At 43.0% G+C, this 12,840-nt stretch overlaps 1 protein-coding gene across 1 annotated transcript in view; it reads right to left on the reverse strand.

Annotated features, from left to right (window-relative positions):
* The window catches only part of WIPI2 (WD repeat domain, phosphoinositide interacting 2), a 37,636-nt gene extending 27,003 nt beyond the window's left edge, over positions 1-10,633 (reverse strand). Inside the window, exons 1-2 of the mRNA XM_058569375.1 lie at positions 10,396-10,633; positions 3,767-3,849 (exon numbers count right to left, since the gene is read on the reverse strand). Of these exons, the coding sequence (XP_058425358.1) occupies positions 3,767-3,849; positions 10,396-10,469 (157 nt within the window). The 5' untranslated portion in view covers positions 10,470-10,633. The remainder of the gene's footprint in view (positions 1-3,766; positions 3,850-10,395) is intronic.
* Positions 10,634-12,840: the final 2,207 nt, after the last annotated feature.

Here is a 12,840-nt window from a genome sequence, read left to right on the forward strand (position 1 = left end):
AGCAGCAGCAGTGGCCTAGAGCACAGATCAGACTGTATGACAGAGGGTTGGGGGCTATGAGAGACGAGCTGATACTGACCCTGAAGTACCAGGGCATCACCATCCCTCTCTGCTCTGAGTCTATGTGCAGAAAGGAGCCAGAAAACAGTCTCAACTCGATAGCTCATCTGTTTTCTAAGAGACAATCTGTTCTCTACTCAATAAAAGCATGTGAGAGAGGATGGAAAGGTGGATAATGTTCTAGGAGCAAAAGAGTGCAACAGCTTCAGTCTAAAGTATTAACCCTCGGAAAGTTCTTTGTCCCTTTCATCACCTATTTTTAAGGACTAAGGTTCACTAAGATCAAAGAAATCTACATACCCCCTCACCATGTTGGTTAGTAAATACGCCCTCTTTTAACAATGCTATCAGGACATCACATTTTGTTCCATCAAAACCTTTGAAAATGAGGCACCAAAAACCAGTAAACTTCAAGGAAACACATTAGTCATTAAACTGATTCAATCTGAGGAAGAGTACAGACCAGGTTTCGGTATCCTTTCTAAGTACTGGTTCCCCAAATAGGGGGAAAATTTCTGTAGATTTCAAAACAGATGACTCTAGTCACCACAGCAACAATTTCACAGCACACTTTCCGTACTTGTTTGGATGGAGATTTAATAAATGTTTCAGTCATTTCCAGTCATTCATAAAGGGCCCATGGAATTCTTTTTCCAGAGATGGGGCTGCCCTTCTTTGGAGAAATCCCCTATAGGGAACAATCCTTTGTGGGATCAAGTGAAGGCAGCCAGTGTAGAGATTTTCAGAAACACTGACACCCACTTGAGATAAGCAAGCATAACAGTTCACAGCCATTTTATCGCCCAGATCACATCTTCCAGCTACAAACTAGGGGAAAGGCTTTTTTGGAAAATTTAGTAAGCATCAGGAGGCAAGAATGAGGACAAAAAGGAGTAAAATCTAAGGCAGCCAGCAGCAGCCATGAGTCAGGGACAGTGATATCAAGAATTCCGCTTCCCTGCTATCTCCCTATAAAGGGCCTGGGTGCTTCCCTCTAGGGGCAGCAACACACAAGGGCCTTGGGGAAAGTCAGACAGAGGGAGGTGAGGGGGGCGCCTGAAGGCTCACCTGAAGACAGGAGGCCAGAGGACCCAATGTCTGAGGCCAGGGCCTGGGGGAAGCCTGAAAAGCCTGTGACCCATTGGTGGGCCTCAAGAACTCTACAATTTCAAGTAACTAGCACAAAGACACGACTTGTTCCTGGTTTCTTCATCTTAAGTTAATGTGGGCGGTGGCGGGGGCGGGGGGCGGGTAATACTTATGTCTGTGTTTGCTTGTCATGTGTCCCCAGTCTAACATCAGACATCAATATATTTACTCACTCTGTCTTCCTCCATGTAAGTGTAAGTCTCACAAGAGCCAGAACTCTGTCATTACTGCATCTCCACAACCAGAACTAGGCTGGCACACGGCAGGTCCTCAGTAAATGTGTATGGAGTGAGTAGAACCAAGAATGAATAAGAGATGTCTATTCACATCAGTTCACTGAATCTCCCCCTCCTTAAGAGATACTAATAGGTAAGCAGAATTCCAAAATGGAAGGAACACCAAACCACGGTGAAAGCCAAGTTGATAATGCTAGAACACCAGGAAGGAGATCCTGGCCTTATTAATAAAGAAACCCAACTCCCCAAAACCGCGTGCTCATGAAGATAACTAAAATGATAAATAGTCACTCTCTCCCTGACTCCACACCCCACTGTGACTAATTACAAGGAGTACACTGTGAATGCGGACCTCCCCAAATCTCCATCACAAGGATTCTTACCTTAGGTCAGGGCCATGCACAGAGAAATATTTACAAACCACATATCTGGCAAAGGACTAATATTAGAATACATAAAGAACTCTCAAAACTCAACATTATAAAAACCAAATAATCCAATTAGCAAGGGGGCAAAAACACGAACAGATATTTCACGGAAGAGAATATACAGATGGCAAATAAGCACACAGAAAGATGTTCAGCATCATTAGCCATTAGGGAAATACAAATTAAAACCACAACGAGATAGCACTGCACACATCTATCAGAATGGATAAAATAAAAAACAGTGATAACACCAATGCTGGCAAGGCTGCAGAGAAACCGGATCACTCAAACATTATTGGTGGGAATGTGAAATGGTACAGCCACCCTGGAAAACAGTTTGGTAGTTTCTTTAGAAAAGCCAAACATACAACTACCGTGTGACCCACAATTGCACTCAGACATTTATCCCAGAGAAATGAACTTAGGTCCACACAAAACCCTGTATATGAATGTTCACAGCAGCATTATCTGTAATAGCGAAAACCTGGAATTAGTCCAGATGTCCTTTAGCAGGTGAACGGTTAAACAAACTGGGGAACATCCACACCATGGAATACAGCTCAGTAACAAAAAGGAATCAACTACTGACACACACAACAGCTTGGATGAATTTCCAGGGAATTTCACGCTGCACGAAAAAGCCAATCCCAAAGGTTACATACTTCCATTTATATAACATTGCTGAAATGACAGCATTTGAGGAGACACATTAGTGGTTGCCAGGGATGAGGGCTGGGAGTGGGAGAGGCAGGTGTGGTTATAAAAGGGCAACAGGAAGACTCCGGGGTGTTGGAACTGTCCAGGGTCTTGGTTGTGGTGGAAACAGGAATCTGCACAGGTGTTAAGACTGTATAGAATTTACACACACACACACACACACACACACACACACACACACACACACACACAGAGTACAAGTAAAACGGCAAATCTGAAGGGAGACAGGGATTACAGCAATGCCGCTACCTTGGTGGTGATACTGGACAACAGTTTTGCAAAATGTGACCACTGGGGGAACTGGGAGAAGGGTACAGGGATCTGTATTAGTTCTTACAACTGTGTCTAAATCTACAATTACCTCAATTAAGAAAAAAGATGTGTTTCTAAAAATAAAAATGAAGAACAAAACATATTACAATCTCACTTATATAAAACAAAACCACACACACAAAACCAAAAGTATATCTTTATGTGTATGTGTAACTATATAAATGCACAGAAAAAAACTGTCTATGTGGGAAGAATCCAAAGCTTTCCATCATACTCTCCCTCGGGGAGAGATGTGTACCTACTACTATGTATTTAGCAGGTACTACTGTACACACACGTGCACGCACACACACACACTACACATACACACACACACACACACGAAAACCAAGAATCTGAGGTCCAGAGATGAAGCACTCTATGTGAAGTCAGAGGATAGTAACCGAGCAAGAAGTCAAGCTCATGATCCTTCTGCAACTCCACACTGCCTCTGACAAGTCGGCTGCTCGAAGGCCATAAAACGACAACTGAAGAAAACAAATCATTCCCACAGGTGCTGTAAAATTTTCAATTTTCTGGAAGTCTTTTATGACAGAAACCTAAATGGTTTAAATGGCATTAAAAAAGGGGAGAAATTAGAGAATAATATACAAGGTATGATACCATGTATTGAAAAGACAACCCATAAAACAAGTATTTCTCTGCGGACATTTATAAGTACGCAAACGCACAGAAAGAGACCTGGGAGAACACAGACCAACTGCTCATCATTGTCCCCTCTTGGGGAGACTGAGGTGACAGAAGGGTGTTGGTCAAGGGGCATTTGGACTTCAGCCACATTCCAAGTCAAGGACAGCTTATCTATTTTGTTTAAGAAGGAGGAAAAATAAAGCAAACACTTACTGCATTCATAGATCTGTTCCAGCTTATCCACAGAAGAAAGGGAGAAAAATTTATAACCGGACTTACTACCAACAGCTAGGGACCTGCAAAAAAGCCAAATTCAGAAATAAGAGCTGATGCGTGTAGACAGTGATAATGCACAGACTAGCTCCACATTACCAAACAGCAACCATCACCTCTAGCACAAGTTAGCACAGCAAATAACTTCATGTAGTGTGCACCAGGTAAGTGGTGGCTGGGCAGGAAGGAGGAAGTAGCAGAGGAAGATGCCACACCTCACAGCCAGGAAAAGGTAAAGGTCAATAAAATAGACAATATTTTTATTTAAAACCTAAAAAACTTGAAAGGTAAGTTTGACATATAAATGAAAGCAATCAGCCCTAAATTAATGATCCCCTCAAAACCAAGTGGGGTTTCTCAGCTGATTTGATATGATACGGTATAAGTGAGAGTCCAGAAGCTAAGTAAGCTAACATTCTAAATTTTGAACAAAGATATTTAGAAGCTAGGGGGATGATGATATCTTGCTGCATTTCAGTAAGGCCATAACAAATGCAGCTTAACCACTTACATTAGGCCACAGCTGAACAGTGGGATGGACACAAAACACACCAAAAAGCTAACTTAAAATCTGGAATCGGAAGACTACACAGTTGGCCTAGAAGGAAAGAGCGAAGGCTCCATTTCGATAGGCTCATTTCTAAGATTCACCACCCAACACCAATACCCCGCTTCTGCTCAGAGGCTTGGAGGGACCTCAAGAGCTCTCTAGATCCCCTAGCACCAGAGAGCTGTGACACCAAATGAAGTACTTCCTCATCGAAGGTTACTACTCTCCAGAAGATGACTGACCAAGAGGGGGAAAAAAAAAAACAAACCAAGAAAGCATAGCTTTTAGAAACAGAGAGAGTGAGAGAACAATAACACAGAATGCAGTGGGACATGTGAAGAATCAGATACCAGGATCGTTTTCATATTTGATGTCTGGGAGAACATGAACACAAGTGGAGGCAGAAGATAAACCAGAAGGCGAGAAACAAAGATGAGACATTTCATACTATGAGTATTTGTACGCCAAGATAAAAATTAGGGCTATTTTAAAGACCATTTTGTCTATTAAAAACTTGCGATTTCCAACCTCTCTTTCACATATATGTATAAGAAATACATTCCAAGAATAGAGTTGCTATAAGCACTACAAAATTTTTAAATTGTAGTTGGTTCATCTTAGAAGTATAAACAGAAACAAAACTCTACCAGCTCCTATAATTTTTCTTTGCAAAAATTCTTCACTATATTGAATTAATGTATCAATGAAGTAATGAGGTATTGTTACCTGTAAATATTTTGAAAAGTAATAAAAGAACCAACAAAAATACAACATCCAGGAAGGCTAAAAATAAAACAAAATCTGAGCAATCTATAACTTTTGGGAAATTGGTGTTCAGGAAAATGTTTTCCAGATAACTAAGGGTTGCTATTTTAAGCACCAAAACTTTTTTTCCCATAATTTCTGATTAAAAAAAAAAAAAAGGCATTCTTGTATTATACACTTTCCTGTGTTCTTAAGACAAGCGGATGGCAAATCCTTAACACTGTCCTGGACTCACATCATTAAACAACTTATTATACTATCATAATACAGTGACCTACCCAGACCCTAACAGGAGTTGAGGGTTTTGTGTACCCATCAAACGGTCAGACTAGCCCTGGGTTGATAAAAATAGGTTCTATCTTTTGTTTTGCTGACAGTTGTCACTTTTCCTGTCACTATCCTACCATCATTAACAGCCCCTTCCCCTTTCTAATTTCTTGCTTACTTGGAAACCAAATCATGCTTATCAGCATCATACATAAAATAAGCTTAGAGGGGGCTTCTTCCATAGGCGAAATTAATGAGCTTTAATTAATTAATGAGAAGCTGGATTTATATCCAGGTTCTTAGCTGTGCTCCAAACACGAAGAATTCATTAAAACTAGGCTTTGCTGATCAAACATCAGAACTCTGATGTTCTATCAGATATTCAGGAACTGATTTAGGATGTCAAATACCTTAGCTGGAATTTTAATCATATGGTTTACAAAATTATGCACTCCAATCAGTAAGAAATGTAAGCAAAAAATATTCCAATTACTTTTTGGTATGTATATATGGTATAGTATGAGTACATACTTTATCTATAAAGGTAGACATTTTTAAAGGGTGATAATAAACGTAAATAGGTTTGATATTTACATCTCAAACACCAACAATCAGGTTCACACCCCTCTCTGGAGACTCTGCTTTTAATAATTTCTCATGATTCACCTGACCAACCAATGGCAGACATGTTAATGGGAGAGGTACAGTAACAGATACGTATGAGATTCCCCTAATAAATAATCTTATTCTCCAATAAGTGTTTATGCAGTAAGTTTTTTTTTAAGGTAATATAATGAGATCTTTTACTGACAAAGGGAAAAACTAGCAAACCACAACAGAACAAAGGATATATTTACCTAATTCCCCATTCACTACTAGCCCCCTGCCTTCAACTGTGCCTGGTGTCAAAATTCAGAGACCCCACTGCACGCTCTTGAGGCGAGGTCTCAGTCCTTCACAGAGCGGGAGAGAGTGACTGCTTCTGAAACACGCTTTGAGTCAATCCTCTTTATTTTCACTGTACACACACCCTCTTCCACTTCTGGAGCTTCCCCAGACTGCCAGTCCTGAGCCTTATGGGGGCTTCTGTGGTTTTAAACTAGGTTGGTTCTTGCTTTCTCCACTAGCAATTTAGGATCCACTTTCCTTTACCACTTGCTAGCTTCCAAAATTTTGTTGCTAGCGTCTCCTTCCTCATTCTTTCCATCCTATAGCTTTAAGCCTTTTAAAGTATCTTTCTGATATTTTTGCGTGTGTGTGTGTGTGAGGAAGATCAGCCCTGAGCTAACATCTGCCAATCCTCCTCTTTTTTTTGGCTGAGGGAGACTGGCCCTGGGCTAACATCTGTGCCCATCTTCCTCCACTTTATATGGGACGCCCCCACAGCATGGCTTGACAAGCGGTGTGTCGGTGCGCGCCCGGAATCCAAATCCCGGGCCGTCACAGCGGAGCGCACATACTTAACCACTATACCACTGGGCCGGCCCTCTTTCTGATATTTTAATGATTAACAATTTATTAGGGTTTTGGAAAGAAGCCAAAATAAATGCGTGTGTTTGATCCACCATTTTTAACTCGTCTGTCACTGAATTTAAACTTGAGCGTTTGATATCTAAAAGACAGTGATTTCCACTAAAAAATGAAAATGTGAATCAGATCTTTTTCTTAACTCACTTTTCTTTTCTCTACCCTCTTACCAATGATCAATCCATAAAGGTTTCCCTTTTCATTATCTGCTTCATGCAAGAGCCATACCTGATTATAGGGTTAAGCGGAAACACTCCACATCCACCAGAAGGAAGCAACCTGAATTGTTGCTGCCGATTGACCAGGTAGCCCCTGGAGCCCTCCTCAGTAAGTCTATCACTGTGACAGGCCCTTGCCTCCAGCTCCGTCATTTCCATCCCAGACCCCCACCCAGATATCCCTAAGGCCTTTCAAACTCAACAGAATCCAAAGCAGAGTTCACCTTTTCCCCCTAAACCGAAGCCTTCTCTGATCTTTCTCCCATAATGTTATCAATATTCACCCAGAACCCAAGCCAGAGACTTGGGAGTAACCTTAACTTCTTTCTTAAATGCATCATGCACGTACATGGGTCACACCAAGTCCTGATGGCTAACGAGGCTCCTTTCCATCTGCCACTGCTGTTGGACAGTATCCTCCTCAGAGACTGCCCCGCCCTCCTCAAACACATCCTCCACCTAGCAGGCAGAATGACCCAGAACCATAAGGTTGAAGGATCCTTAAAAACCATCTACTCCCAAGTTCCCCAATGTACTGATGAAGAAAAAGAGGAGAGAAGTGACCTTCCCAGAGCAATAACTGTAACCAAGAAGAAACCGGCTGAAGACAAGCGTCTCCTCGTTGTCTGTACATCTTAACTTTCCTGGATGCTAACAACATCAATTCTGCAAACAGAGGACTTGGAAAATCAAGGCCCTTTCTTTATTCTCTCCCTTTCAGAAATGAAGTTTAAAACAGACATTGCCATCCCACTGACCTCCCACAAGCTGAGTAGTGCCCACTGACAGTGCCATTTAAGATTCAAGTGATACTCTGGCACTTATTATTAGTTAACTTTAATTTCAAAAAGCCAAAAATTCCTCCCAAATAAGCCTTCCAAAGTGTTACTTTCAGAAACTAGGATTGGAAATAATCAGTCAACAGCAAGATAACTGAGATGTGCTGTTCCTGGTGCCCCTTTCACTGCTCTAGTAAAAAAAAAAAAAAAAAAAGGTAAAAAACAAATAAAACGTATTCACACTTTTAGGATAAGAATCAGAGAAAAAAATACCACAATATTTAAATCCATATTACCAGTACAAAAAGAAAGGCAGGACAGATGTAGTTTGGTATGCAAAGACTATTCTGCTGTTAAGCATTACTGTAAACATACTTGTATTCTATTAAGTGAAATGGCTTCCAGATTTCCTCACTGAATACAGTGAATGTGGGTCCTAGACTAATATTCTTTGTCTTGCGAAAAACCGCGTTCCTCTATTAAAATAAACTCTGGAGGTGGGCAAAGGAGGGAAAGGCATAAACTGTAAAGCCTTTCCCCGAGAACTTTTGTTATTTCTTTCAAGTGTAGATTTAAAACAAATTACAGACATTTTAATCAATAAACTTTTACTATAATCCTAACTTACTACTCCTTACAACTTATGTTCATACTATACCAAGGTCTCTTTGGCAACTCAAAATTCTAACACAGAAATCTCTTGAACTAATAACTTCAGGACTCACAGAGGAGTAAAGAAGCACATGATTTCCAAGTGCGAACAGGTCTTATTTCAGGCCAGACAGAGTGACATCCTTCTATTCTACAGGTAACCTGGTAGCCTATTTGAAAGAACAGCAAAGAGAATGCTTTCTCGATTTCCTGTCAATATAAATGATTAGTGAAAAATTGTACAAGTGGCAGAAAATGTTTTAGAAATTCTCTAATTTATATAAGACATAAAAAACCATAAAGCTACCATTTCTTACTGGTCTCAAAATATTAAGGGCTTAAAAACCAAATCACAGTTGGTTTGAAATGTCCTCTTCCCTACCTGGATTAATATAATATAGTCTATCCCATTTATAACCACCTGCAACAGGTTGTCCAAATTGTTTTTGCTGTACTGGCTTTTGGTCACACAGCCCACTATGGTATTTGGTAGTGTTAATCTTTAAAGAGTGCTACCGTATGATGTCTAAATTCACTGTCCTCAGAATCCCACTCTGTAGGTAAAAAAACAGCATGGCAGAGTGGAAAGAACAAGAGAATCCAGGAAACCTACATTCCAGTCCCGCCCTCAACCCACTAGTAACCAACTGTAAGATGCAGGCACAGCTCTGAACTTTGGTTTCCTCATCTGTGGCTGGAGCAGGTGATCTGCTCCTGCTCAACTCTCAGTACAGCTCCACTTTGGGACTGTCTGCACTAGTTTCACAACTCGGCGAAGGTGCTACTGAGCACCCACAGCATACCACTGACTTGCATGCTGCTTGCCATCCTACAATTAACTTTTAACTAAAAAAAAAAATCTCATTTTCCGCTTTGCTGATTCCATTCCGCCAGTAACGACTGAACCAACTACTCAGTATGAAGCCAATGACCCACTCCTTCTCTCTTACATCACTTCCCCTTACTCACTTCCCAAGATGGCTCTCCTCCCTTCCAGTCTCCTAACTCATCCTTCCTTCTCCAGAAACCTCATCTATTAAACTATCCCCACAGGTCACCCGAGACAGCCTCTGAAGAATTGGTTTCAAACCCAGATGGCTTTGGACAAACAGTGTTCCAAATCCACGGGTTGGCATCAAGAGCCTCTCTTCCCCTAGGGATGGCCCATTCCCTGAAGCCCCGTGACTCCAGGGAAACTCCTAGGGAATTATTTCTCTGTCACATCCCCCTCGGCTCACTTTCTATCCAGATCAGATGCCAGGATTATTACCAAGTTTGTTTCTTGCTCGGGGAGAACATCAAAGTTACCTGCCAAAAAGAAAAGCGAGACAGGAAAAACAAGACATAAAAGCGGGGGAAGGGGCCCTGAGATGATGAGGAGACAAGGAGAAGGGCCTGAAGAGGGAAAGAGTGGGGGAAGAGAGCAGAGGATAAAGGGGGAGGCGGGATGTAAGGAAGAAATCCACTTCCACCGCTCCAAAGGCGGCTGAGACAACAGGTCAAGCCACGAAGTTCTACTACAACTCTGTGGGAAGTGGGGGCCCAAAAGAGAAAGTCTTCCCGTCGGTGGGAGAAATATCTATCCCCATCACCCTTCCCGCCCAGGGATCGCAGTCCCAGGAGGGCGCCCCTCCCTCCACGCCCCGGCCCGCCCCCGGGGACGCCCCTGCCCGCCTCGGGCCGCTGGCAGGCCGGGCCGGGCCTCCGAGCCTTCGAACTCGGGGCGGACTTGGGCAGCCCGAGGTCCCCAGCCCCCTAGCCTGGCTCCCGGCAGCGGCCCCGTCCCCGTCCCCAGCCCCCGCCCGGCCTTACGTGTTGTCCTGGTTGAAGTTGGCGAAGAGCAGCTGGCCGGCGCCGGCCTCGCCGCTCTGACTCGCCAGGTTCATGGTGGGCGCGCGGCGGACGGGCGGGCCGCTGGGCCCAGCCAGGGGCTTGCGCGCGGGAGGCCGGCTCGGGTGCGCTCAGGGTCGGCGCCGGGCCCCGCTCGCAGCCCCAGTGGCCGCCACTCGCTGCTCGGGGATCAACCGCCGCCTCATGCCAGCCCCGCTCTTGTTTATGCTCCAGGGCCGGGGCGCCCTGCGCGCCTGCGCAGCCCCGCCCTCTCGGCGCCCGGCCTCCCACGGCGCAGGCGTACTGCGGAGGTCCCGCCCCTTCACCTCTGGCCCCGCCTGGGGTTCCGGTCGCACACGCGCACGCTTGGGGACTCGCCGGGGCGGGCTTGCGGGCGCGTCGAGGGCCGAGCATGCGCGTGGGAAAGAGTAGGCGCTTGGTCTTCCTCGTCGTTTTATTGCTTTTAAAAGGGCCCGCCGTGTGCCAATCAGTGGCTAAGTACTTATGTGCATTATCTTATTTGGTGTTTATTGCAACCATATGTAGAGAATATTGTATTCCCATTTTACAAATTTGAAAACTGAGGCTCAGAAATATTAACCTATTTGCCAAGTATTAGATCTGAGACCAGAAACCCAGTGGTTTCTCCAAGGCCCCATGCGTTCTGGGTCCCTGGGAGAGGAGTCCACCTTAAATTTGTTCATTCATTCAATAATATTTAGGAAGCACCTTCCATGTGAACTAAATAGGCCGCCTCCTTTCCCTCAGAGAGGTTACAGTGGGGAGGATACTTAAACACAAAGCTGGGTACGATGAGAGCACATAATGAGGTCACTTAATCTACACTTAAAGGACAGGGACTGTGCAGCCAGGGAAGGCTTCCTGGAGGAGATGAGACCTGAAGTTTGAGTGGTAGGTAACTAACCTAAAGAGATGGAAGCATTCTGTATGGCAAAGGTCCACGGATGAGAGTGTGACCTGTGCAAGGAACACTGTACTCAGTGTGTCTGAGCTTAGAGTGGGACGGTAGACACAAGGCAAGATTTCACTTGAGAAATAGGCGGCCAGATCAAGCTGGGTGTTGTTAAGATACGTTAAGCAAGAGACTAATCATTATCCTAAGAGCAGTGTGCTGCCGTTGAAAATTCTTAGGCAGGAGAATGGTGTGATCAAATTTGTGGGAAGGGAAGTTAATTCTAGCCACTGAGTCAAGAATGCATTGAAAATCATTGAGGAAAGAATGGTCTTTTCCATAAAAGCTGTTGGCTCCCCTACCTCACACCATACTCAAAAATTAATTTGAGATAGATAATGACCTAAATGTGGAAGGTAAGACAATAAAGCTTCTAGAAGAAAACATAGGATAATGCCTTCATGACTTTTGGGTAAACAAAATCTTCTAAACAACTACTTTAAAAAGTACTAACCAGGGGCCAGCCTGTGGCATAGTGGTTAAGTTTATGTGCTCCACTTCGGCGGCCCGGGGTTCACAGGCCTGGATCCTGGGCAGGAACCTATGCACCACTCATCAAGCCATGCTGTGGCAGGCCTCCCACATATAAAGTAGAGAAAGATCTTCCTCAGCAAAAAGAGGAGGATTGGCAACAGATGCTAGCTCAGGGCTAATCTTCCTCAACAACAACAAAAAAAGTACTAACCACAAAAAAAAAAAAATTGGTCTTCATCAAAGTTAAGAATATCTGCATCTCATCAAAAGAGACCATCAAGAGAGGTTGAAAAGGCAAGCCTCAGAATGGGATATGTACATATATTTGTGATACATATTTTTGACAAAGGACTTATTTCCAGAATATTTAAAGAACTTCTACAAATCAACAAGGAAAATACTGTCAACTTATTTTTTCAATGGGCAAAATACTTGAATACAGGCACTTCACAAAAGAGGATATGTAAATGGCTAATGAGCACCTGAAAAGGTGGTCATCATTAATACTCATCAAGGAAATACAAATTAAGAGCAAACGAGATACTATTAAGCATCTACTGAATTGGCTAAAATTAAAACGACTGACAATACCAAGTGCAGACAAGAATGCAAAGCACTGGAACTCTGATACACTGTGTGAAGTCTAAATTGTTAGAAACACTGGAAAACTGACCGTATCTACTAAAGTTAAACATACGTATTCCCTATGACTCAGCCATTTCACTTCTAGGTATACACTCAATAGAAATTAGTGTATATAACCTCCAAAAGACGGGTATAAGAATATTCATAGCTGCTTTATTCATAATAACCAAAAACTGGAAATATCCCAAACATCCATCTACAACAGAATGATTAAGTAAATTGTGGTACATTCATATAAAAGAATACTACACAGCAATGAAAAGGACACATACCTGGGGATGAATCTCACAAATATAATATTGAGTGAAAAAAGTCAGATACAAAAGAATATATAC

Source organism: Diceros bicornis, chromosome 26 (assembly GCF_020826845.1).
Source record: "Diceros bicornis minor isolate mBicDic1 chromosome 26, mDicBic1.mat.cur, whole genome shotgun sequence".
Lineage (NCBI taxonomy): Eukaryota > Metazoa > Chordata > Mammalia > Perissodactyla > Rhinocerotidae > Diceros > Diceros bicornis.